General features: G+C 34.1%; 1 protein-coding gene across 11 annotated transcripts in view; it reads right to left on the reverse strand.

The window, feature by feature from the left end:
• Window positions 1-25,814, reverse strand: part of ARB2A (ARB2 cotranscriptional regulator A) — a 430,201-nt gene that overhangs the window by 244,075 nt on the left and 160,312 nt on the right. For all 11 annotated transcript variants that reach the window (XM_082378256.1, XM_082378255.1, XM_082378263.1 and 8 more), the window contains one exon: window positions 16,578-16,796. In XM_082378256.1, the coding sequence (XP_082234382.1) occupies window positions 16,578-16,796 (219 nt within the window). The remainder of the gene's footprint in view (window positions 1-16,577; window positions 16,797-25,814) is intronic.

A 25,814-nucleotide genomic window follows, 5' to 3' on the forward strand; every position in this document is an offset into this window, starting at 1 on the left:
CCTGTTGAGATCCCAGGCCTGATCCTCTGCTCACCGAGGCCCCCTCCAGCCACATGGGTCCTGAAGGAGTGGGAGGGAGGGGAGGGGGAGCAAAAGTAAAGGCCAGACCTCTGAAACGGGCACCCCTGAGGGGTGGCTGGGGAAAGGGAGGAGTTTCTACACCCAGTGGGACCTACCCATGGTTAGGGGTCCAGTGGTGACAGGGGAGACCCTGGGGGAGACGGTGGGGGAGGGGGCGCAAAGGAACTGAAGGGAAAGTGGCCAGTGCTTATCCTGTCCACTTAGGCACCGGGGAGCTCGTTGGGCTCCCGGGCCTAATCCTCTGCTCTCAGAGCCTCCCTGCTGCCGCACAGAGCCCAAGCCCCGCCCCTACACCCCCACCCAGGGCCCTACCTCTACACTAGGAGACCCCCTCCAATGCACTGGGCCTAAACCCCACCCACACACCCTCACTCAGGGCCTTACCTCCAAACTCCAGAACCCCACACTCCAGAGGCCCTCCTTTCCACCTGCTGCCTTTCCCCTTCCATGCAGGTCATAAGCAGAGGCCCTGTCCAATGCTTGAACGTCGCCCTGCCTAGGCCGCACCCCCAAGGGCTTCTGCTGGATGCGTGGGTCCTGAGCCTAGGCCCCGCCCCACGCTCAAATGTCACCCCCCCACCCACGTAGGTCCCGTCCAACCCTAAACCCCACCCCTGCCTAAGTTCCACCCCCTGCCTAAACTCCACCCCCATAGCTAAGGCTTTTTTTTTTTTTTTTCTTTTCGTTTTTCCTCTTTTAGATTGGGGTTCTGTTTTACCTTGTTGATTCATTGTTGTTGATTCTTTTACATTTTTATTTTTCCTAATAAATCTTTTATTTTTCTAATTTTATTTTATTCTTTATACTGTGCTATTGTTCTCTCCTTTTGGTTTGTTCCCCGCCCCCCGCTGCTTTTTTTTTCTGTTGTGGTTTTATTTTACCTTGTTGAAGTTGTTTCAATTATAGTTTTATTTTTCCTAATATAATTTTTATCTTTCTAATTTTATTCTCTTTTTATTCTTTGATATTGTACTGCTTCCTTCCTTCCTTCCTTCCTTCGTCCCTCCCTCCCTCCCTCCCTTCCTTCTTAACCGCATCACAAAGCTTGCAGGATATTGGCTCCCAGGCCAGAAGTTGGGCCAGAGCTCCTGTGATGGGAGCTCTGATACAAACTGCTGGACTAACAGAGAATCTCAGACCTCAGGGAATATCAATCAGAGTGAGAACTCCCAGACGTCATCTCAGCACCAAGACCAGGTTCTATCCAACTGCTTGCAAACTCCAGTGCTGGCCATCTCAGGTCAAACAAGCAGTAAGACAGGAATACAGCACCACCCATCAAAAAAAAAAAGAAATGACAAAAAAAAATTTTACAGATGAAGGAGCAAGGTAAAAACCTACAAGACCAAATAAATGAAGACAAAATAGGCAACCCACCTGAAAAAGAATTCAGAGTAATGACAGTAAAGATGATCCAAAAATCTTGGAAAGAGAATGGAGAAAATACAAGAAACATATAACAAGGATCTAGAAGAACTAAAGAGCATACAAACACTGATGAACACCACAATTACTGAAATTAAAAATACTCTGGAAGGAATCAATAACAGAATAACTGAGGCAGAAAAACAGATAAGTGAGCTGGAAGATAAAATGGTGGAAATAACTGCCAGGGAGCAGAATAAAGAAAAAAGAATGAAAAGAATCAAGGACAGTTTCAGAGACTTCTGGGACAACATTAAACGCACCAACATTTGAATTATAGGGGTCCCAGAAGAAGAAGGGAAAAACAAGGGGAATGAGAAAATATTCGAAGAGATTATAGTTGAAAACTTCCCTAATATGGGAAAGGAAACAGTTAATCAAGTCCAGGAAGAGCAGAGAGTCCCATACAGGATAAATCCAAGGAGAAACACGCCAAGACACATATTAATCAAACTATCAAAAATTAAATACGGAGAAAAAATATTAAAAGCAGCAAGGAAAAAGCAACAAATAACATACAAGGGAATCCCCATAAGGTTAGCAGCTGATCTTTCAGCAGAAACTCTGCAGGCCAGAAGGGAGTGGCAGGACATATTTAAACTGCTGAAAGGGAAAACCCTGCAACCAAGATTACTCTACCCAGCAAGGATCTCATTCAGATTTGATAGAGAAATTTAAACCTTTAGAGATAATGAAAAGTTAAGAGAATTCAGCACCACCAAACCAGCTTTAAAACAAATGCTAAAGGAACTTCTCTACGCAGGAAACACAAGAGAAGGAAAAGACCTACAAAAACAAACCAAAACAATTAAGAAAATGGTAATAGGAACATACATATTGATAATTACCTTAAATGTAAATGAATTAAATCCTCCAACCAAAAGACCAGACTCACTGAATGGTTACAAAAACAAGACCTGTACATATGCTATCTACAAGAGATCGACTTCAGACCTAGGGACACATACAGACTGAAAGTGAGGGGATGGAAAAAGATATTCCATGCAAATGGAAATCAAAAGAAAGCTGGAGTAGCAATTCTCATATCAGACAAAATAGACTTTAAAATAAAGACTATTACAAAAGACAAAGAAGGACACTACATAATGATAAAGGGATCAATCCAAGAAGAAGATATAACATTGTAAATATTTATGCATCCAACATAGGAGTACCTCAATATATAAGGCAAATGCTAACAGCCATAAAAGGGGAAATTGACAGTAACACAATCATAGTAGAGGACTTTAACATCACACTTTCACCAATGGACAGGTCATCCAAAATGAAAATAAATAAGGAAACACAAGCTTTAAATGACACATTAAACAAGATGGACTTAATTGATATTTACAGGACATTCCATCCAAAAACAACAGAATACACTTTCTTCTCAAGTGCTCATGGAACATTCTCCAAGGTAGATCATATCTTGGGTCACAAATCAAGCCTTGGTAAATTTAAGAAAACTGAAATCATTTCAAGTATCTTTTCCGACCACAAAGCTATGAGATTAGATATCAATTATAGGAAAAATCTGTAAAAAATACAAACACATGGAGGCTAAACAATACACTACTAAATAACCAAGAGTTCACTGAAGGAATCAAGAGGAAAACAAAAAATACCTAGAAACAAATGACAATGAAAACACGATGACCCAAAACCTATGGGATGCAGCAAAAGCAGTTCTAAGAGGGAAGTTTATAGCAATACAATCCTACTTCAAGAAACAAGAAACATCTCAAAAAAACAACCTAACCTTACACCTAAAGCAATTAGAGAAAGAACAAAAAGACCCCAAAATTAGCAGAAGGAAAGAAATCATAAAGATCAGATCAGAAATAAATGAAAAAGAAATGAAGAAAACTATAGCAAAGATCAATGAAAATAAAAGCTGGTTCTTTGAGAAGATAAACAAAATTGATAAACCATTAGCCAGACTCATCAAGAAAAAAAGGGAGAAGACTCAAATCAACAGAATTAGAAATGAAAAAGGAGATGTAACAACTGACACTGCAGGAATACAAAGGATCATAAGAGATTACTACAAGCAACTATATGCCAATAAAATGGGCAATCTGGAAGAAATGGTCCAATTCTTAGAAAAGTACAACCTTCTGAGACTGAACCAGGAAGAAATAGAAAATATAAACAGACCAATCACAAGCAGTGAAATTGAAACTGTGATTAAAAATTTTCCAACCAACAAAAGCCCAGGACCAGATGGCTTCACAGGTGAATTCTATTAAACATTTAGGAAAAAGCTAACACCTATCCTTCTCAAACTCTTCGAAAATATAGCAGAGGGAGGAACACTCCCAAACTCATTCTACGAGGCACCCATCACTCTGATACCAAAACCAGACAAAGATGTCACCAAAAAAGAAAACTACAGGCCAATATCTCTTATGAACACAGATGCAAAAATCCTCATCAAAATACTAGCAAACAGAATCCAACAGCATATTAAAAGGATCATACACCATGATCAAGTGGGGTTTATCCCAGGGTTGCAAGGATTCTTCAATATATGCAAATCAATGTGATACACCATATTAACAAATTGAAGGATAAAAACAATATGATAATCTCAATAGATGCAGAAAAAGCTTCTGACAAAATTCAATACCCAATTATGATAAAAACTCTGAGAAAGTAGGCATAGAGGGAACCTACCTCAACATAATAAAGGCCATATATGACAAACCCACAGCCACATTGTTCTCAATGGTGAAAAGCTGAAACCATTTCCACTAAGGTCAGGAACAAGACAAGATTGATTGCCCACTCTCACCGCCATTATTCAACATAGTTTGGAAGTTTTAGCCACAGAAATCAGAGAAGAAAAAGAAATAAAAGGAATCCAAATTAGAAAAGAAGTAAAACTGTCACTGTTTACAGATGACATGATCCTATACATAGAGAAACCTAAAGATGCTACCAGAAAACTATTAGAGCTAATCAATGAATTTGGTAAAGTAGCAGGATACAAATTAATGCACAGAAATCTCTTGCATTCCTATACACTAATGATGAAAAATATGAAAGAGAAATTCAGGAAACACTCCCATTTACCACTGCAACAAAAAGAATAAAATACCTAGGAATAAACCTACCTAAGGAGACAAAAGACCTGTATGCAGAAAACTATAAGACACTGATGAAAGAAATTAAAGATGATACAAAGAGTTGGAGAGATATACTATGTTCTTGGATTGGAAGAATCAACATTGTGAAAATGACTATACTACCCAAAGCAATCTACAGATTCAATGCAATCCCTATCAAACTACCAAAGGCATTTTTCACAGAGCTAGAACAAAAAATTGCACAATTGGTATGGAAACACAAAAGACACCGAATCGCCAAAGTAATCTTGAGAAAGAAAAATGGAGCTGGAGGAATTAAGCTCCCTGACTTCAGACTATACTACTAAGATACAGTAATCAAGACAGTATGGTACTGGCACAAAAACAGAAATACAGATCAATGGAACAGGATAGAAAGCCCAGAGATAACCCCACGTACATACGGTTACCTTATCTTTGATAAAGGAGGCAAGAATATACAATCGAGAAAAGACAGTCTCTTCAATAAGTGGTGCTGGGAAAACTGGACAGCTACATGTAAAAGAATGAAATTAGAACACTCCCTAACACCATACACAAAAATAAACTCAAAATGGATTAAAGACCTAAATGTAAGGCCAGACACTATCAAACTCTTAGAGGAAAATATAGGCAGAACACTCTATGACATAAATCACAGCAAGATCCTTTTTGACCCACCTCCTAGAGTAATGGAAATAAAAACAAAAATAAACAAATGGGATCTAATGAAACTTAAAAGCTTTTGCACAGCAAAGGAAACATTAAAAGGAAAAGACAACCCTCAGAATGGGAGAAAATATTTGCAAACGAAGCAACTGACAAAGGATTAATCTCCAAAATATACAAGCAGCTCATGCAGCTCAATATCAAAAAAATAAACAACCTAATCCAAAAATGGGCAGAAGACCTAAACAGACATTTCTCCAAACAAGATTAACAGATTGCCAACAAACACATGAAAAGATGCTCAACATCACTAATCATTAGGGAAATGCAAATCAAAACTACCATGAGGTATCACCTCACACCAGTCAGAATGGCCATCATCAAAAAATCTACAAACAATATATGCTGGAGAGGATGTGGAGAAAAGGGAACCCTCTTGCACTTTGGTGGGAATATAAATTGATACAGCCACTATGGAGAACAGTATGGAGGTTTCTTAAAATACTAAAAATAGAACTACCATATGACCCAGCAATCACAATACTGGGCACATACCCAGAGAAAACCATAATTCAAAAAGAGTCATGTACCACAATGTTCATTGCAGCTCTATTTACTATAGCCAGGACATGGAAGCAACCTAAGTGTCCATCGACAGATGAATGGATAAAGAAGATGTGGCATATATACACAATGGAATATTACTCAGCCATAAAAAGAAATGAAATTGAGTTATTTGTAGTGAGGTGGATGGACCTAGAGTCTGTCATACAGAGTGAAGTAAGTCAGAAAGAGAAAAACAAATACCGTATGCTAACACATATATATGGCATCTTAAAAAAAAAAAATGGTTCTGATGAACCTAGGGGCAGGACAGGAATAAAGACACAGATTTAGAGAATGGACTCGAGGACACAGGGAGGGGGAAGGGTAAGCTGGGATGAAGTGAGAGAGTGGTATGGACATATGTACACTACTAAATGTAAAATGATAGCTAGTGGGAAGCAGCTGCATAGCACAGCGAGATCAGCTCAGTGCTTTTCGACCACCTAGGTGGGTGGGATAAGGAGAGTGGGAGGGATATGCAAGAGGGAGCAGAAACTAACACAACACTGTATACAGCAGAAACTAACACAACACTGTAAAGCAATTATACTCCAATAAAGATGTTTAAAAAAAAATGTGTAAGGGTGTCTTACTCTCAAGGAGAGAATGTGGGTCGCAAATTCTACACCCAATATATTTAACCATTGTAATCCTTTAAGTACGGTCTTTGAATAAACTGTTGCATGTGGGAAATATTATTCTTATTACAGCAATTGCCTTGCAATCCAAGAAAGATCCATTTATCCTTTCACTCATGTATATATATTTCACATACACACAGAGAAATCTTAGAGAATCAGTTGTAGGAAATGTTCATTATTGGCAATGTAGTATAGTGGGAAAAACAGAGGCTTTGCAGTCAGAAAGACTTGGGCTCAAACCTTGGTTTAGTTACTCTTATTAGATATGTAACTATGAGTAAGTCTATTTACGTTTCTGAGTCTCATTTAAGGATCTGTAAAGTCAGGGTAATACATAAGACAATTATGAGGATTACATGAACAAACAAATGATGACAACTACTTCTAACTATACAAATGGATGCACAAGGGGGGAAGGAGTTGGGGTCAGAAGGTCTTAAATTGCCCCCTTTTCCCAAGAAGGGGGTGGAAGTTGTGAACATGACCAAAGTGATTCATGATCAAAGCCAAATAGAAGCATGGTGAATCCAATTGTATTTTAGACAGTTACTATCAAATGTTTTCTTTGACAAGAAATAAGAGGAACCCAATTTGGAGAGCTAAGAGGAGCATGGCTTCACAAATGGAGAGAGAGTCAATGACATGTGCAAGTGGACTGTAAATCAAGGATATTACATACAATAATTCTAACTAATATTTACTGAGTGAATACTATTTGCAAAATCCAGTACACATGTTGCAAAACACCGGAAACCCAGTTCTTAACTACTCTAGAATCATTCTAATGCAAAGTAAAGTAAACATAAAACAGGAAGACAGCACCAGTAACAGAGAGATAGCACCAGTAAAGAACTAGTAGAATATGGTAATAAAATAGACTCCAGCCGGATAGCAGGGATAAATATTTGAGCTTTCCTGGGAAGCAAGAGGCCACTCATTTTAGGGAAAAGAAGGGAATGAAAGCTGTAGTTGCTAAAACCCCAAATGGGCATGTGATTCTCCAGGGCCTTTTATTTTTGGGGAAGAGCAGTAGAAAACAAATTCTAAATCCTCAAATTCCACTGACCTGGCACTGTGACTTGACATGTTAGTTTCAATGAAGGGGGATGGCACGGGGCGGAGAACAGGTGAAGCAGTCCAGACACAGTGCTCGCTGAGTCCAGACGAGAAAAGTTCAAACTGGATAGCACCAAATGCCTTAATAAACCAGTCCTACTCTGTTCTAGTTTCTCTATTTCAGGTTACATAGCTGCTCATATTGTTCTAGTTTTATACTGCCTAAAACAACAACCGAAAAAAAGTGGTTCTTATCCTAATCTAAACTGCTTGCTTTTGTTGATTCTACGCTTACTCCAGAAAAGAGATGTAGACCAGTGTTTCTAGAAATGTGGTCAGCAAACCTCTGGGGTTTCCACAGACCCTTTCAGGGGGTCTGCATAATAATACTAAGACGTTATTTGTCTTTTTCACTATGTTGGCATTTGCATTAACAGTTGAAAACAGTGGAGAATAAAACTGTTGTGAATTAGCACAGATCACTGTAGCGGTTCTAAACTCTAGTAGTCATTGTATTATTCACTACCACATACTCAGGGGAAAAAAAAGAAAGTTTGCTTAAAGATGTTGATGAAGCAGAAAAACTACTTTTATTAAGTCTCAACCCTTGAGCATATGTCTGTTTAATATTCTGAGTGATGAATAGAAGGAACGCATAAAACACCTGCAAACCAAATTATGTTATGATGGTTGTCTGGAGAAAAACTAGTTGTGCAATTAATTGAGTTGTGAGCTAAAGCAGCCACTTTTGTAATGGAGCACCATCTTTACTTGTAAGACTGAGAAACAAACTATGATTCAGATTTGGGCATTTGGAAGCCATTTTCTCGAAAATGAACAAAGCCTGACAGTTTAAGGAAAACAACTGACAATATTTGTCGCTAATGATAAAAATTGAACGTTCTTGATAAAATTAAAATTTTGGGCAACTTGTACACTCCTTGATAAGCTTGATAGTTTTTCAATTCTTAAAAGCTTTGTGGATGAGATTGGTAGGAACAGTAATAGATAGGAATTTTTGATACTACATAATAAAATATGTCAACATTTGGAAGATCTGTATAGCTCAGTGAAACAATATTTTCCAAATGACCAATACAAGATGTTATAAAGTCATTCATGGGTAAAAGATCCATTCAAAGTACAACAAAGACCAATGGATTTCCATAAAACAGAGTATGCAATGCTCACTGACGTGTTTTAGATTCACACAGCAACTAATCTTTAAGAAACTATTACCTCTTGTTGAATGTTGGTATAGCATCAAAGAAGAATATATATAATTATCTGAAAAACCTTTTAAAACACTCCTTTATACAAATGCATATCTGTGTGAAGCCAAATTTTCTTCATAAATGTCAATAAAGACAATATATCACAAGATGCCTGCAGGAATTCAGCTGTCTTTTATTAAGCCAAACATTAAAGAGACTTTTTAAAAATGTCACACATCTCACTATGTGTTTTTTGTTTTGGAAAATATACTTATTTCTCATAAAAATATGTTATTTATGTCATCATATAATGGGTTTATTATTGTTATTTTAAAATAAATATTTAAAAATTTCTCAGGTTTAATTCTTTTTATGGAAAATATCAGTAGATGTAACCCATATAAACAAAAATCCTTTAGTGACCTTAATAATGTTTAAGCATTTGAAAAGGGGTCCTGAGACCAAAAGGTTTGAGAAGCACTGAAGGTAAACTAATTGGGAGAGGTGTCATCTGGCCGTAATTCTCTCCATATTTCCTAAGGGAAAGGGAATAAGGAGGGAAGAGAAAGGAAAGGGGATATACTGAATAGTAGGTATCCCACTGGCTGTTTTCATACACATTAATTTACCTCATTCATTCCATACAACAGCCTAATAGTTATGATTATCCCTATTTTACAGATGAAGAAACTGAAACTCAGAGAGGAGAGGTGACTTGCCTAAAGTCACAGCTTATAAGCAAGAGAATTAAGGTTACAGCATGCACCTTTTTGATTCTAAAGTTCTTATTCTTTCCACTACCTTATATTTATGGCAGAATCCCCCCACTAAAATTCATCAGTGGCCAATCAAAACCCCTAAATGCAGAGCTTTGGTCTTTTCTGTAATTTCTGTTATAAATCTAAATACCTAATTATTTTACTTATTTCTAATTCTTCAATTTGACTTGTTTTTAACCACATCCAAAGAATGCTTGGTAGACTTAAAAATGGCTGTTAGTTGAATTTAGAGAACAATGCACTAATTTTCTGAGTGTTAGTGTTGTTTAGACATAATATACATAGTCTCACAGTTCTTTCAATCTCATGCTAGTCAATATCAAAGAGTAGATTTATATAGTGAAGGGTCTGTCTCTTTTGCTTTGTAGGTTCATGTTAGCAAGCATTTATTCAAATATGCATTCATCAAATATTTATTAAAAAATCTACTGTGTTTACTAGGCTTTGGTAACATGAAACATGAAAATACAAAGATTAATTTCTGATGATTTGAGATAGAATTATGGCCCTTTCAAAGCTTTACAATTTTATGGAAACCTTCTCTGTAATTAGGTTTGATCACAGCTTCTCTTTTAAATGAAAACCTTAAAATGAAGAAACTAACGTATGCTTTAGTGAACATTTAATGAATATTTTAATATTGCTGTATTGAGTTCTTAGAAAATGCAAGTAGTAATAACAATGATCTGCTGCAGGAAGGATGCATTCCAGCTTGCTTTCTACCATGTTAAAGGCACACTGGATGTTAGGAGGAAAGATGAAAATTCATTTCAGGGGGAAATACACTAGGAAGTCTGAATTTAGCCACAGATCTAAGCCACATTTTCCAGTTGAACTACATCAATTAGCAAAGCTGATGTTTTGATCTCCTTCTGTCTGATTCCTATGCTGTAGTGGTCACTGGGTACCAAACCCAGGAGGGTAAGACAGGGGTATTATTTTTGGTACAAAGTACCAAGAGTTGCAAGGGGATTTTGAAATCGGATTCTTTCTCAATTGATTCTGAACTTGAGAGAAGACAGGATGTTATTTATTGGCCCAGAAGTCCCAAGACTATGTGCCGGATACTATGTTCACTTTATACATATTATTATCATTCCATTTTTCAGACAAAAAACTGAGGCATAAGGAAGTTAACTTGTTTGAGGTGACGCTATATTAAGTGGAAGAGCTGAGATTCAAGCTCAGGTCTATCTGACTTTGCACTTCTAATCTCATCTCCACACTATCTCTCTGCAAAGGATATGATTCTAAATGTTATTCAGACACTAAAAATAGGAAATAAAAAGAGCTATTATCACAATCTGCCTTCATTGACTACAGGTTTTACGTTTATTTGGAAAAATGTAGATGTCTTAGAATATAGAAAATGTTTAAAATAGTACATCCTTATATTGATTATTCAGTTACTAGCTAAGTCTATTCATTTTTCTTTCTAGTTATATTTTAAAAGATTTTGGGCTAAGGAAAAAAAAGGAAGAAAGAAAAAATGTAGTGTGATTGGTGTCTTCAGTTTCTGAGGAAAGCAAAATTCAATATGAACAGCAGCAGCCCCTGGTGGTCTAAGGGGAAAAACATAGTGTATCTATAATTATGGGGGTTGAAATATGTTTTTAAAAAGAATATATGTACATATTTAGCCATTTGACTCAGTTCTCAACCCAACACATTAAAAAACAGATGCTTTAAAAAATGATCTGTTGGCAAGATGCTTGTTAAAATTTTATCAGTTGAAATATTAAAATTCATTTTGAATTAATTAACACATTATATAAAAATAAAATGTTTTTGTTTCATCGTTTTACAAAGTACTATACCAGTGGTGATTAACACTGGGAATTTTGTGTGTCTTGATGTGTGTTGCTCAAAAAGAAACTAAATTTATAGGATTACCACTAAATTGATGACATTTTCTGTCTTCACTCTTGAATTCAGTTGGCAGATGTTTTCGAGAACAAAAAGTTCCATCTTATTACAAAACATATTAAGCAGGTTTTCCTGCCAGGCATGTCTGACATGATGTTTATTGCCTAGACCAAATCAATCCCCTTAATAAGCCAGAATATATGCCAGAAAGTACATTATTTCATAGTTAAGGAAAGTTGCCACATGAAAGACTAAGTATTTTGATCTCTCAAGCTCTGCTCCTAATGCATCAGAAATGTGCTACATAATCCAATAGTTAGTCACATCTATTTATACTCATTTAGTAAGTAAAATAAAACTATACTTTGCTAATCTTAAAGTTTTAGGCCTGGATTCTACTTTATTTCTGCTGGTGTATACTAGATATTTGCAAAAATTTCACAGGAGATTTTGGCTATTTACTGGATGCCAGAGAAAGAAAAGTCAAATACTTGAATATTCTAGGAAAATAAAATAGTTTCAGAGATTAAACAATCATTGATTGAAATATAAATGAGTGGAATTTGGTTGCTAAATCACTAGATAGAAATGACTTCCAGTGGCATTTGCACGGAAAAGAAGAGGTACAGAGGAGAAGAAAGGATATTTATTGGCCTTCAGCAATATTTTGGACATAGTCCAAGTCAGAGCATCAAAAACAGATTTTTTTTAAAAGAAAGCTTCAGTTTATCAGAGCTGGCTGTTTCTGAACAACTGCAAAAATTCACATGAATGCTGAAAAAAATCAGTCAGAAAACTAGAAACCAAATATCTTGTGTGTTAAGGAATAAATTTTTTGATGGATGTCAACAAGCAATCAATCCTTAAATATTTGAGTATCTTCAATGTGTAATGCCAGGCTCTGCCAAGATTCCTATTCTCTAAATGTCTCCTCCACATTTGGATTTTTCCTTCTGTGGCCATGTGATCTCCCTTCCCCCTCCACTTCTAGTAGTTTTATTTTTTTTAATATTCTGAGTCTAATCCCTCTACTTTACTTCCTATCACTACAGCCCACAACTAAGTTTCTTAGGGAAGATATATTCAAGCAATTCTAACACAATATTACATAGATCAGCATCAAATCACTTTTGCCTATATTCCACCTACATACTATAAAGTTCTTTTACTGATCTTCTTCCTTAGTCTAAATATTTGTCCTCTTATGCTACAGTTTGATACCAGAATAACCCTCATTCCTATGCTGCAGGTCACATTATCTAGGTATCTCTAGACTAAGGCCTAGTCTTTTTGCTTTGGTCTCCTTCCAGGGGATTGGATCTTAGTGAGTAGATTTAGCATCAGTTCCTGACTTTCTCGCAGGATGCACTGTACTACCGTAAAAACTGGCTCCTATCTGCTTATTCATAAGGATTGATATGCAATTCCAAAATCTATAAAGCATGCTCAAAGAATTGTAGGGCTATAGTGGAAAGGCGTGAAAGATAAATTGATAATAATATTATGAGACAAAAGAGATAGCTCAAGATAGAACATGATAAATTCCATACAAGTTAACTAATCATAACAGCTCCCAACAGTCTTAGTAAGGAGAGGTCACTGATTATGATGGGTGTGGATGAGTGGGATTTCAGCTGGGCACTACAACATGGATAGAATCTGGATTAAGGGAAAGAACAGAAAAGCAAAGTTACAGATCCCATAAAGCACAAAGTGTATACAGGGTACAGCAAGTACAACAGCCTGGCTGTACTCTTATGAGCAAGTGTGTAAAACAGAAATAGCAATAGGTTGGCATATATATTTCCATTTTCATCCATAATTTTAGCATCATGATGATATAGCTAAAAAAAGAAAATAGGGTATCTCACTTTTATATATTCAGATGAAAATGTATAGGTCAATCAAGGTATCAAATAAATCATGACAAACTGATTTTTTATCATTAATTTTCAGAATATCTTCTCAGTTACTGGATTGGGTAGGGGAGCCACAATGTAATTTTTCTTCATTTTGGTTTCTTTGAATGTTTCCTCACAGAAGATCAAGTAGTACACTTTAATAATGCAAGACATATTAGAAAAAGCAGTAGTAGTTTGGGATTTTAATCCTGGCTCTACCATCTTATTTATCAAATAAAAAATTATTATGAAGGCTCTGTTCTACAAATATTTATTATGGTTCTGTTCTAGGCTCTGGGTTACAGCAATGAAAAAAACAGACTAAGTCCCTGCCCCATGGACCTTACGTTAAGAGCTATGTGACCTCAGGAAATTTACGAAGTATTGACTCTTAGTCTCCTCATCTGTAAAATGGGATCAATATTATTGATCATATTAAATTTTTTAACACATTTTTGACTGGAGATGTATTGCGGCCACAGGCATTAGTTTCTGCAAAAATCCCCTGGTCAATGTGTTAACATTATTATTTATATATTATAAACATACTATAAATAAATTGTTTACTGACATTTACTAGTGTCCATTAAATGATAACTGGTCAAAAATCTATATAATCATCAAACGTAGTTTACTGTATCATATCATGCTTTTATTATAATGGTTTAATTTTAATATTTCAGATACATATTTTATTTTCAACCAGTTAGAACAATGTGGGAAAGAGGAAAGAGAGCAAGAATCTACAGTAATCAGAAGAACTGGTTTTAACATTTAGTTCTATCATTTAGTAGTTATGTGATCCTAGACAAAAATGTACCATCTATGCATCAGTTTCTTTAACTATAAAATAAGGGTGAAATTATTTGATTTACCTAGCTCATGGGGTTGTTCCAAAGAACAGATGATTGATTTCAAAATGTAAATGATTAAGAAGTATATAAATAAATGTTAATTCATCCTCATCACATACATGCTCTGTGTCTGAAAATTACAAATACTTATTTGGAGATATGTAGAGGAAAGGAGAGTACTAGAAGTCACTTCTTGAGTGGATCAAAATTACCTAAGGATTAAGGCATCTGACACAAAATGAACCATTATTCTCTTTCCCACTACAGGCTCATGCCTTACTATCTAGAAGTATGTTTGAAGAGTGTCAGCTTAGCTCTGCTATTTTGCACAATTCTGGAAGATTTTAAGAGAAAGGGTGTTTATTAAGAAAAATAACATTCATAACTAAGACTATCAGGTATAAAGCTGTGTTATCTACATGAGTCTATTTTTGTCTCTTAGTGCTTTCAATAAAAACTTAGACGAATGAAATGGGACAAGAAAAAAAGAGGCAAAAAGACATGACAAGAAGTAAAAATAGCAGGAGTGTAGAAGAGATAAAACAAAGAAAAAAAGACAAAGGGAAAGGTAGATCTTAATGAAGCAACATAAAAAGATTTTTTTCCCTTGGTATAAGAAAAAAATAGATGCAGAAATAAACAAAACAGATGTGAAAAAAGAATAAAGAAAATGCACACATACAAGAGAACAAAAGAGAAAAATTAAAGCAATAGTGACATGATAAAGAGAAAATAGAAAAGAAATAAAACTTAAAAGACAGATGTCAGAAATAGATGCTTAATCTGTACATACATATCATAGGCAAATAAAAGAAACCGTTCAAGAAGTAAAAAACTTAATACGCAAAATCACTTTTTGTTTGCATTTCACATACGAAACTGAATATTGCGAATGATTTGTACATTTCAAAAACTTATACAATTCATTTTTGGAATCCAGATATCAGGGGGAATTTTTTTTTTAAATTCTATCTTAAGATGGTGGTTGACAGACTGGATCATATTAATTAGGAAGCTCAGGACAACCAATAGAGAAGAAGGTGACATCAGGACCCTGATGCAGTCATGGCGAAGAAAGGCAGTAATATAACTACATGAGCAAGCTACTTATGAATTCCAAATCTAATCATTGTTTTTGTTTTTCAAACAATATATTAAATAGTGAGATGCTTTTCAGAAATTTAAATATTGTAATCTGCCTAACTTTTGCGTGACTCATTGTATGACATGCTTTAGGTAGTCTTGATCTGGACATATTTTTGGGGGTCCTGAGAATTTATATGCTGCTTAACTGTCCTAACTTACTCAACAGACTGACCTATAATCAAATGTCTTGAACGTTTGGAGTACAATTCCCAAAAGTATAGCAATTATGCCATGAACTAGAAGTAAAATAAAGAAAATAACTTAGAAAGCTACATATTTTGCCTCAAAGGTGGTATGAAATATTTTATTAATGAGTTTTAAAGTAAATGTAAAAATAGCTCAAGTTGAATAATCTGAAACTTTATTACTATCTCACAGTATAATCTATAAAACGTTAAATTGTCTATATTTAAATGTTCTGAATTGCTCACTTTTGAAGAACATATCAATTTACTATTTTACTTACCCAATAGCATTTTGGACATACTGTACTAATAAATTATATTTCTAGCACCCATAATAAGGGCTTTGAAAATTGCATGAATCTGTCACATATATATAATGCACAGTGGTATATCAAGCAGAATGTGTCAAAGGGCAAATAAAATTGTTTGTGCCCCCTATAGAATTAGAACTCCTTGGGCAGCACTGCTATAACGATCCCATGCTGCTAGCATTACAAAGTGCAAAGGTTCCTTGGATAAGAAAAGAGCAAAGGACAGAGTTCCCTCATTACACTATTCCTAAACTATTCTAGCTTAAATATTTATTAAGATATTAATTACTCTTCCTCCCTCCATCAGCCTTCAGAAGTTAAGCTGAGAAACTATGGATGGATGGTTGCTCATAGGAAAACAATGCATTAAAACTATAACCACCCAAGACAAAGACTGATGTTTGTACAGTGCATTATTAATTGATTTTGAGACTTAAATAAAATATCATACTGAAATAAGAATGTGTTTTGTTACTTTGAATAAAAAACAGAAAACATTTCAAATAACACCCTTGGGAAATAAATCTTTAAAAATTTAAAAATTAACACTTTAAAAAAAATAAACAAAATAATTTAAGAAAATAAATATAAATAAAGAAAAGGAATGTAAAATTGCTTAGAACAGGTCTGAACACATGGAAGATTTTCAATAAATGTTAGTTGCTGTTGTGATTTAAAAAAAAAAAAGAAAAGGAAATAATGAAGGAAAGTAATGATCTTGGTTATTACTTACTCTGATATACAACTGCATCATTTCTTTTTCCCTTTGGGGGTTACGATACTTCTCGTAGAAATCACGTCGCTTCTTTGTTTCTTTAGAGACTTTATCTTTTCTTTCCCGTTTTTCTGCTGGTTCATCTGAACTATCAGAAGATGACTGTACATGTATCTTCGGCTTTTCTACTTCGATATAGTTTTCATTGGGATTCAGTACTATTACTCCATATCCTTCCTGTTTTGAAAGCAAAAAAGGCAGCATAATTTAATATTAGAAATCATTACAACTCATAAAAACGTTCTTAAAATCTCATAGTGATTTAATATAGTTACATATTCACTAAAATATTCCTTTATAATAGATTATAGTTTTAATTTCTCCAACAGAAAGTGATTTAAAATTATTTGCCTGTATTGTGTGTAGAAATAAGCATAGACTGCCTATAAGATCAAAAAGACATAATTGTAACACATTAAAATAATAAAGCTTAAATTAAAAAAGTACTAGATCTCCCAGAACCCCCAAAATGATTCAAATAAATTATCAAATAACAAGTACACTTTCAAACCACATTAATATTTATAATACATATTTTGAGAAAATAACCTCTTTGAAATTGAAGTTTACAATTCCAACCACATTTTGCTGGATTTCTGTTCCTTTACACTTGCACTTTAATGAGTATTTTTTATTTGTTTGAACTTAAAAAAAGAATAAGCAATTAACAAGGAGTAAACAGCCTACAGATTTACATGTCTTTATTATCAGAAACACAGAATGTCTACCTGAGCATATTGGATTTTTTTCACCTCTCTTCTTTCAGGAAGGCACGCAAATCACAAAACAAAATAATGTCTTACTATAATGTATGCAACCAAGTTTTTAATCCTGAAATTTCTTTTATTTTTCAACTACCATAAAAATTTCTCTTTATTAAGAACTAGTACCAGGAAACAAGTTCCAGAATTTAAAATACAGCTTATTGAGCTATTAAACTTTTTGTAAAGTTTTAAAAACATGTTTTCCTGTCTGACTTAATTCTAGCAAGGCAAACCTTTCTATGGTTATAATTAAGGAAACTTTTGGCATTTATATTGTAACTGATGGAATAATCGAACCATGAGAAAATAGAGAAGGATAAACAATTACCACTGACAAGCCACACAAATTTTTGAAGCTATTTATATCTTGTCTTTTCTATTCAATTCTGTACTGTGGCTGTCCCTATTTTGTCTGGTAAAATCTTGTAAGGTCATACTTAAAACATGTGTTATATTATGTTTAAAAAATAACAGCTCTTAAAAATAAAGCTTAAAAAAATTCTCATCCTTACTAAAAAAAAAAAAAAAAAAGTACATACTCTTCCCAAAATTGTAACTGTAGAATCTTCTACATCAAGTTTAAATTTAATTGTTTTTTGCCAAACCAAACATATGATAATTAAAAAAAAAACTGAGAGCAGTAATACAAGCCAATATTAGCATAGACAATTATCCTTATTTTTAAATATGCTACATTGCTACACATTGTTGGCTTTTTTAATAGTTGATTCCACAAACTACATACAAACTTCGTTGGGATTGTTTCAGTTTCCCCCCTAATCAGTTGATATTATTGTCTAAAACCATGATATGGTTTGGAGATTTTCAAGATCATTGAAGTTCTGATTTTAGTGATAGGGCTGTTAATTAAGATATAGTTGTCTTACACATATGAAAACTATATAATAATATATACCAAACTGATTAACAGAATACCACATATTCCTCAATATGTGTTTAAATAAAACCTTTCATACCTTGTTCATGAAAGGCTTATAAAACACTTTACAAATTTTTTAATTTAAATGTTCATTAACAAAACACAAGACAAGATCTTTTTTTTAAGTTTCTTAGCTGGTAAGTCAAAGTTTTACCAACAAGAGATATTTTATTTGGTTCTGCTTTATTCTAATCTGTATAGCTATTCAAAAGTCTTGTAATTCATTGTGATCACTGTCAGGTAGACATATTGTCACTCGGTGATTTTCTACAGTTGGACACACTTGACTAGTTATTAAAATCACATTTGAAGGAAGTTCCTACCCCTCTTCCTTGTGCCTCTTACAACTTTTCACGCCCTTCTCAAATTTCAGCTATAACTTCTCCTCCCACCAAAAGTAAGTTAAAGAACACTGTTGCACTCTGCTAAACAGGCTGAAATAGAGGCATTCAGTACACTGCCTCTGGTGTAAGGAACATAGTCAAAAAAGGTCACCATAGGCCAAAAAGAAAATTGCCTCCTTACTAGATTCTGTACCGTGAGTAAGCGGTCTCCTGTCATGTTTCTTCCCTGCCTTCTCTCAGTGAACTGAACTTTACACACACACACACACACACACACACACACACACACACACACACACACAGCCTTTCATACTTACAAGAGGTAGGGTTAGCAAGACCAGAACAGAATCTCAGAATTCTTAGAGATGAAAATAGTGATATATTACATTTTAATGATAATATGAAAAATTTCAAACTCAAGGTAACAAAGTGGGACTTTAATAAATTGATAGAACATGAACATCACCTTTGCACAATGAATAAACTCCAAATAAAGGTAAATTCTTTAGACAAAATTTATAGTCACCAAAAATGAGAAAACTATCACCCTAGTTTATAATTTAATCACTAGACATCACATTTTCATAATGCCAGATTTATTTGAGCAGAAGTTTTTACTTCAATTTTTGCAAATCATAGATTGAGAAATTATTGTGCCTACTTAATTTTAAATGAACTATGAAATTTGATATGCCCCATCTAAATAAGTATAAAAACCAGAAACACATAAATCATCAAAGTAGTAGTATTTGTCTAAGTTATCGATTATGTAACTGAAAATTACATGACTCATTTGTCCAATTTTATAAAGACACAATGTCAATTTTTCACCAAGGCATCAACAGATGAAAAATGATTCTATTTTTAAATCATGACTATATAAATCAATTAAAGAATTTTTATCATATAAATTTCAACAATGAATGCTTCTCTTTAAACATTTGATTTATTCAGAAAATATTTTATAATTTAGATATTTCATCTGCAAATTTAATTAATGAAATAACAATCAAAAAATATTCAGGAACATTTTCTGTGGAAATGAGAGCTAATTTTAATAAATGTCTCTCTTGCAAATTCAATTACCATTCTGTAAAAAACTTACATTTTTCAAATAAAATTTTCCTGATAATTAATGTAATATTCACAGAGACCATTCATAACCATTTTATGAGGAGGAGAAAGCTGGAGCAACAAAATAAAGTTAACTATCCCACCTAAAGATATGTAGTAAAACTTCATCTTTTCCTCTTTTTCTCTGCCACATGTAAACATTGTCCAAAAAATCCTTTTACATAATAAAGCTACAAAGAGTTTTGCCATGTTAACATTAATATATGTAAACTAAGGGGTCAAAGTAAATAGTCAGAGTAAACAAAGCAGACCACAAACCAGCAGTTAAATTTAACTGTTTTAAATAGAATGATATCAATTTATATCTTAAAAAAAGAGAATAAACATCATTTTAAAAATCAATTCTTTCTATCCCAAGTAACTCAATCAGTACACACAGAAATAAGTAAGAAGAGATCCTAGTTTAACCTTTAACAAATGTACCCATAAAGTTTTACAAAAGTACTCTATAAAACCAGGCGTCAAATATAATATCATAAAAGAACTGTGCACTGCCACTCCAAAGGAGATCTCCATAATTAATGCTTAGAACATTAAACATTTTATATTGAAGTATTTTTAATTTAATTATTCCTTAAGCATGCTAAATTTCTCCTAAGATGAAAAGTTAGGTCATTTCAAATGTACATGGAAAGTTCTGTTATCTTTACCAAGATAAAGTGATCAAACTGATTATCTAACATTCTACAACTAAATAAATAAAACTTCTGGCATCTTTTGTAATGATTCACCCAAATCAATTCCAATATCCAACATTTCAAGAGACAAAGCATACATAAAGTTGTTAATTAACTCTTATGTTTGATCGCACAGTCTAATAGAAGATCAAGGTGATCAAGAGGACAGATATCGGTAAAAGTAAGTTTTATCTCTTTAATTTACCTAATCCTATTTTCTACCCTTTTGTAGCTATAACTATAGTTTCATTATTAAGCCTGTGTTTATAAGGTATAAGCCATGGGATCTTAATCAGAAACTCCCAAAATTTTATTGCTTGATGTAGCATTTTATTCATCACAGTGCTTGCTGTGATTTAAACAGAATACAGAGTCCTCTGGGCCTCCTTTACTTTGAAGTCTATAGATGCACTTACTAATAAATAATAGTTCATTTATCATTCAATCAACAAATGATGGCTTAGGTCAGAGGTCTAGAACAGACAGGTGATGCCAAACACAAAGAACCAAAGAGGAAATCTTGCTTAAGAAGTTAAATCAGTACAGAAATGTACTTATGGAGAAGATTCTATAAATAGATAAAATTTTAAAATGCCTGGCCAGAAACAGAATGTACTTTTGACCCCAATGAAACCTTGCCAAAACTGAAGATTTATCTAAGTTAATTTGCCTATTAATTACCAATTATAAGGAAATCGGAAAATAGGAGCAAATTCTACATCTTTTCAAATCTCTTGTGGTTGGCTACATAAAAAATCAGCTGAAAGTACTCAGCTCTACATATTAACCTGCCAATACTGCAAAGCCACATGTGACCAAAGAGGTCAGGGGCCAGAGTGGAATCCTTTGACCTACGGAACTATCTGTTTTGGTCTTCAGGTAAGGCTCCGTAAGAGATCATTTTACACAGATTTATCAATCATATTTTTCACGTTCAGCATTCTATCTGCTTGGTTTGAAAGAAGATAGGTGCTCATCCTCAAGGGAATTGAAACCCAAAGTGTCTTATCTATAAACTACATCAACCCATGGTTAAAATGGACAAACCACTGTCCACTCATCTTTTCTGAAAGATGTATGTTGTGTTTCTTCCCATCTTTTTCTCAAGAAGGGTATGTATATGTCACTGTTGCAACATCCTAGGTGCAACAGTGAAATGAGGTCATGACAACCAATCAGAAGTCACTAGTGAAGCGTTAAAGTAAACATAGCTGTTGGAGCTGCAGCTCTGCTTGAAAAATGCCCCCTCCATTATTTCAGCAATTTTCTCAAGACGTGACCTGGGACTGAAACGCCTGAAATGTCACTTGACTCTGTTTTGTGCTTCTTCCCAATTGCATTTAGATAACAGCACCCTGCTAATATTTTGTAAAATGTTTGTCATGACCATGCTTTGACTTGTAGCTCCCTAAATTCTAATGTTGTGTTCCATGGTATAAAAATACCATAATGTGAACCAACATAGATTATCCCAGTAAGTTTCCAACTTCAAATAGCTCATCAAGTTAGTCAGTAAAAGAAAACATGCCACAAAAAGTTTTCGGAGGACCACCTGTTGTCTATTATTTTTACATAGCACTTACTCATAAATCATAACACAGGGTAATTAATCAAGCTGTCAAAGAGAAGGTCAAAGGTTATATGGTAGAGTCAGAAGGTCATGCATGGGCTGATAGAGGTCAGGGTCACACTGCATTCCTCATTATCAAGTTGGGATGAGAGACGGCCCAAGCAAACAAAAGTGAAAGCAGATGGAGAAGAGAGTGGATAAAAAAAAAAAAAAGAAAAGAAAATTTCACAAACAAAAAGAAAAGTGAAAGAAGACTGTCAGCTGCTTTCAAGTAGAGAATAGAAGAGAAAAGAAATACACTGAAATGTGCTCAAAGAAGCTCAAGAACATAAAGAAACTACAGTTTTATTAATTAAATAAGTTGAATATAACTTTTCTTGGTCATTGTATTAGTGTATACTAAGCAATATTAGAAAATATATATTATGTTTGTCATCTCTATACCTTCCCTAGCTAGTGTACCAGGATAAATTAAGGTAAATGCAAAGAGTTCCAAGGATAAAGTACAATTACAAAAAAAACTTATTATAAGAGGGTTTTTTCCCCTTTAATATTGTTTCAGCATTATAACACAGATGCAAATAGTTTTAAGCCATAGGATAGATAATTTTTGAGTATGCTACAAAGATATCCACAAACACAAATGCATCATAAAAGTCCTTTTGAATAACAAAACAGTTATAAAATATTCTATTATTACGCTGGCCTGAATTAGATGCAGAATACTGTGCAAAATTAGCTGTCACCCTTTGCTCAAAATCTTTGTTAATCTCATTTTGAATGTTTGCAGCTTTATCAACACATGCATCAATGTCAGCTCCTTGGTTACTGAACCGCTGTAGTTGGAAGAAGATATAATTAAAATGTTTTGGCACAGAAAAGGTGAAATTGTATCTTCCCTTGTTCCCTTAGGAGTCTGTAAAACATGAAGGATATATTGACAAACACACACCCTTGTCTCCGGTTCTGACATCAGGTCAACCAAGTGCTATTTATTTTAAAACATTCACTTTGCACTTACTCACATTATCACCTGCTCTGTTTCTAACTTTTCCTAGGCTTTAGAACGTTATGTTGCTTAAATATCACAAATTTCTCTTCAAATCATCAATATCTTACTTATCAAAGCATTCCGTAAATGTACAGTAGCATTATAAAAAACATTTACCATTCATTATAAATGGCAAAAATATGATTTAATACTACAGCATTATGAAATATTTTATATTCTTTGCTTCTCATTCTCATAAAAAGACACAAACATACACCCACACATTTATACATTAAACTAAAAGAAGTAACAAGTTACAACTGTTGCCCAGTCAGTGACAGATCAAAATGCCTAAGTGGATACAGGGAACCCTATGGACACACCTCCTTTATTACATGTTCCCAAGCTGACTTGAATGGACAAATTTATCTTATGAAATGTACTGTTCTGCATGCTAGCTATGCCTTTATGGTTTAAAGTCTTAAATGTTCTCCTAACTTATTAGCATTATAAAATTGTGTAAATATTGTAGCTATAGATGGTAGGCACATGGTCTTTCAAAATATCACTCTTACCCAATCATATACAATACAAACATATTGTTTTTAAGTTACTCTTAAAACCTGCTTATGAACTGTGGTACATAAATCATTTTATCTTAAAATATGTCACCTTTCTCTTCTATTCCCTCAATTAAAATAGCATGTCTAAAATATTTTTGTTGTTTTTTCAAGAATATATCAGTGCTTTGCTTGTGTTTCCGAAGTCCACTTGCAAGCATGAGGACATAATGAAAGATCCCAAGTATTCACTGAGTCAATCATTCTTTAAACACTGATTTTATACAACAAGTATTTAATAAGCAGCTACTATCTACCAAGCACTATGCTAGGTACTGTGCTATACTTATGGTCACCTTTTATTTTAAGATATTTCCACTCAGTAGAAAATTCCAAATCATAATTAAGTACAAATTCCTAAAATGTCTACATGAAGTCATGTTATTCTTCAACAGGAAGAGGAATATGAAAAGAAAAAAAAAAAAGAAAAAAGCATTATAAAATATTTCTAAAACCAATCTAGCTAGACTTTCAAGGATGAGTAATCATAAATAGTAAGCTGTGTTTGTGGTTTGTGTTACGAGTATTATTTAAACTTACTCCATCACAAGGAAAGTGTACCTCTTAGGAATGTGTGTGTGTGTGTCTGTGTGTGTCTGTGTGTACATGCACATTGTATATCCAGATATTTTAACAAGTAAAATCATTTCATAATCTAAGGGAAAATCTTTTAAACACATCTACCTCCTAACAAACAGGTGCAACTGAGTACAGCTATGAATTCCCCTTTCCACAGTGACCTATGTCAGAAGATCTTCTCATACTTCTTCTGCTAAATAATTTAATTACTTATGAGTTATGGTTTCTTTGTAACCTTTTAAATGACTAACTCATTAAAATGCAAAAATATGCAAAACATGATGTCACCGGGTCAAACAGCTGTGTTGGTAAAATTATGGCTGTGAATGTCCCCAAGAACATGAAAATATTAATAATTTATATTGCTCATTAGATGGCAAAAACTCTTTAAACAGATTTAGAGACAGATTAATTTTGTAATCACAAAATGCTACTCTACCTCATGGTAACAAATCTTTCTACCATCTGTGACCCTTTGGTATATATAAAACATATAAAAATTCATAATGGCTTAAAGTTTTTGCATTATAATATGCATATTCAGGAAAAAATGTCATAAGAACCTGAAATATGGCGGTAAAGGACTTTGTTTTGGAAAAAAACCCCACAACTACTTGCCAACATTAATCACAACTTAATTTTCCTTCAAAGAGACAGGACACAATAATAGCAAATAAGTTATAGTATGAGACAGTCAACAAGTCATACCCCTGCAAACCAACAGGATGCGATAACTGCCTTACTCTGCATAAAAACAAATGTCACAGTATGACTTCAAACCTTGGGGAGAAGCTTCTCATAGAATGACAAGAAGTGATGAAATTATGTAAACAAAATACTATCATTTTCAAAGTTTCAAACGTCTCATGCCTGTGTTTCACAGTATCAGGATGGTGCTCAAAGCAGAGGGTAGGATAAAGATCTCCCCAACTATCAGTTGTTTTTAGACACAAAATGTTTTAGGTTTAAAAACATATGCCTTAATTGTCAAATCTGTGCTCTTTACTCAGGAAACTAGCTTCCCAACAATCATGTTTTTCTGTCTCTTAAGCAATTTAAGCATCAAATTCATTATTTACTACTATAAATTATAGAAATGTGTTCATCTAGTATCAGCCAGCAGCAACAGAATTACTTTCATGTGCACTTAATAATGTTATTTACATTAATAATCTATCATGGGCAAAAATTAATGAATAGACAGTCCTGACATGTGGTCTTTTAAAAATACAATGATTAGGTAATCCTAATTTTAAAATTCCATTTTTTAATTCCCTCTTAAAAACGTTTGAAGTAGGAAAAAAACAGTATGTCCATCTGAGTTCTAATGTGAAATAATATTGAAGATAGTTGTTATGTGGAAGGGAAGGGTTAATGGGGATTTTAAACTAATGAACACAGTGACACAGGGCTCTGAAGTAAGCCATGCATAGTTCTAAGCCAACCTTAGAATTTCAACCCTTCCAGCCCTGGCTTAGATCATACAGGCTCTACTAGAAATGTCAAGAATGTGAAGAGGCGTCTTTAGCCAAAAGGACACAACTTTAAGTACATAATGCTAGCTTACACTGGTTCG

The sequence above is a fragment of the Balaenoptera borealis genome (genome assembly GCF_965194805.1).
Source record: "Balaenoptera borealis genome assembly, chromosome: 2".
NCBI classification, from domain to species: Eukaryota; Metazoa; Chordata; class Mammalia; order Artiodactyla; family Balaenopteridae; genus Balaenoptera; species Balaenoptera borealis.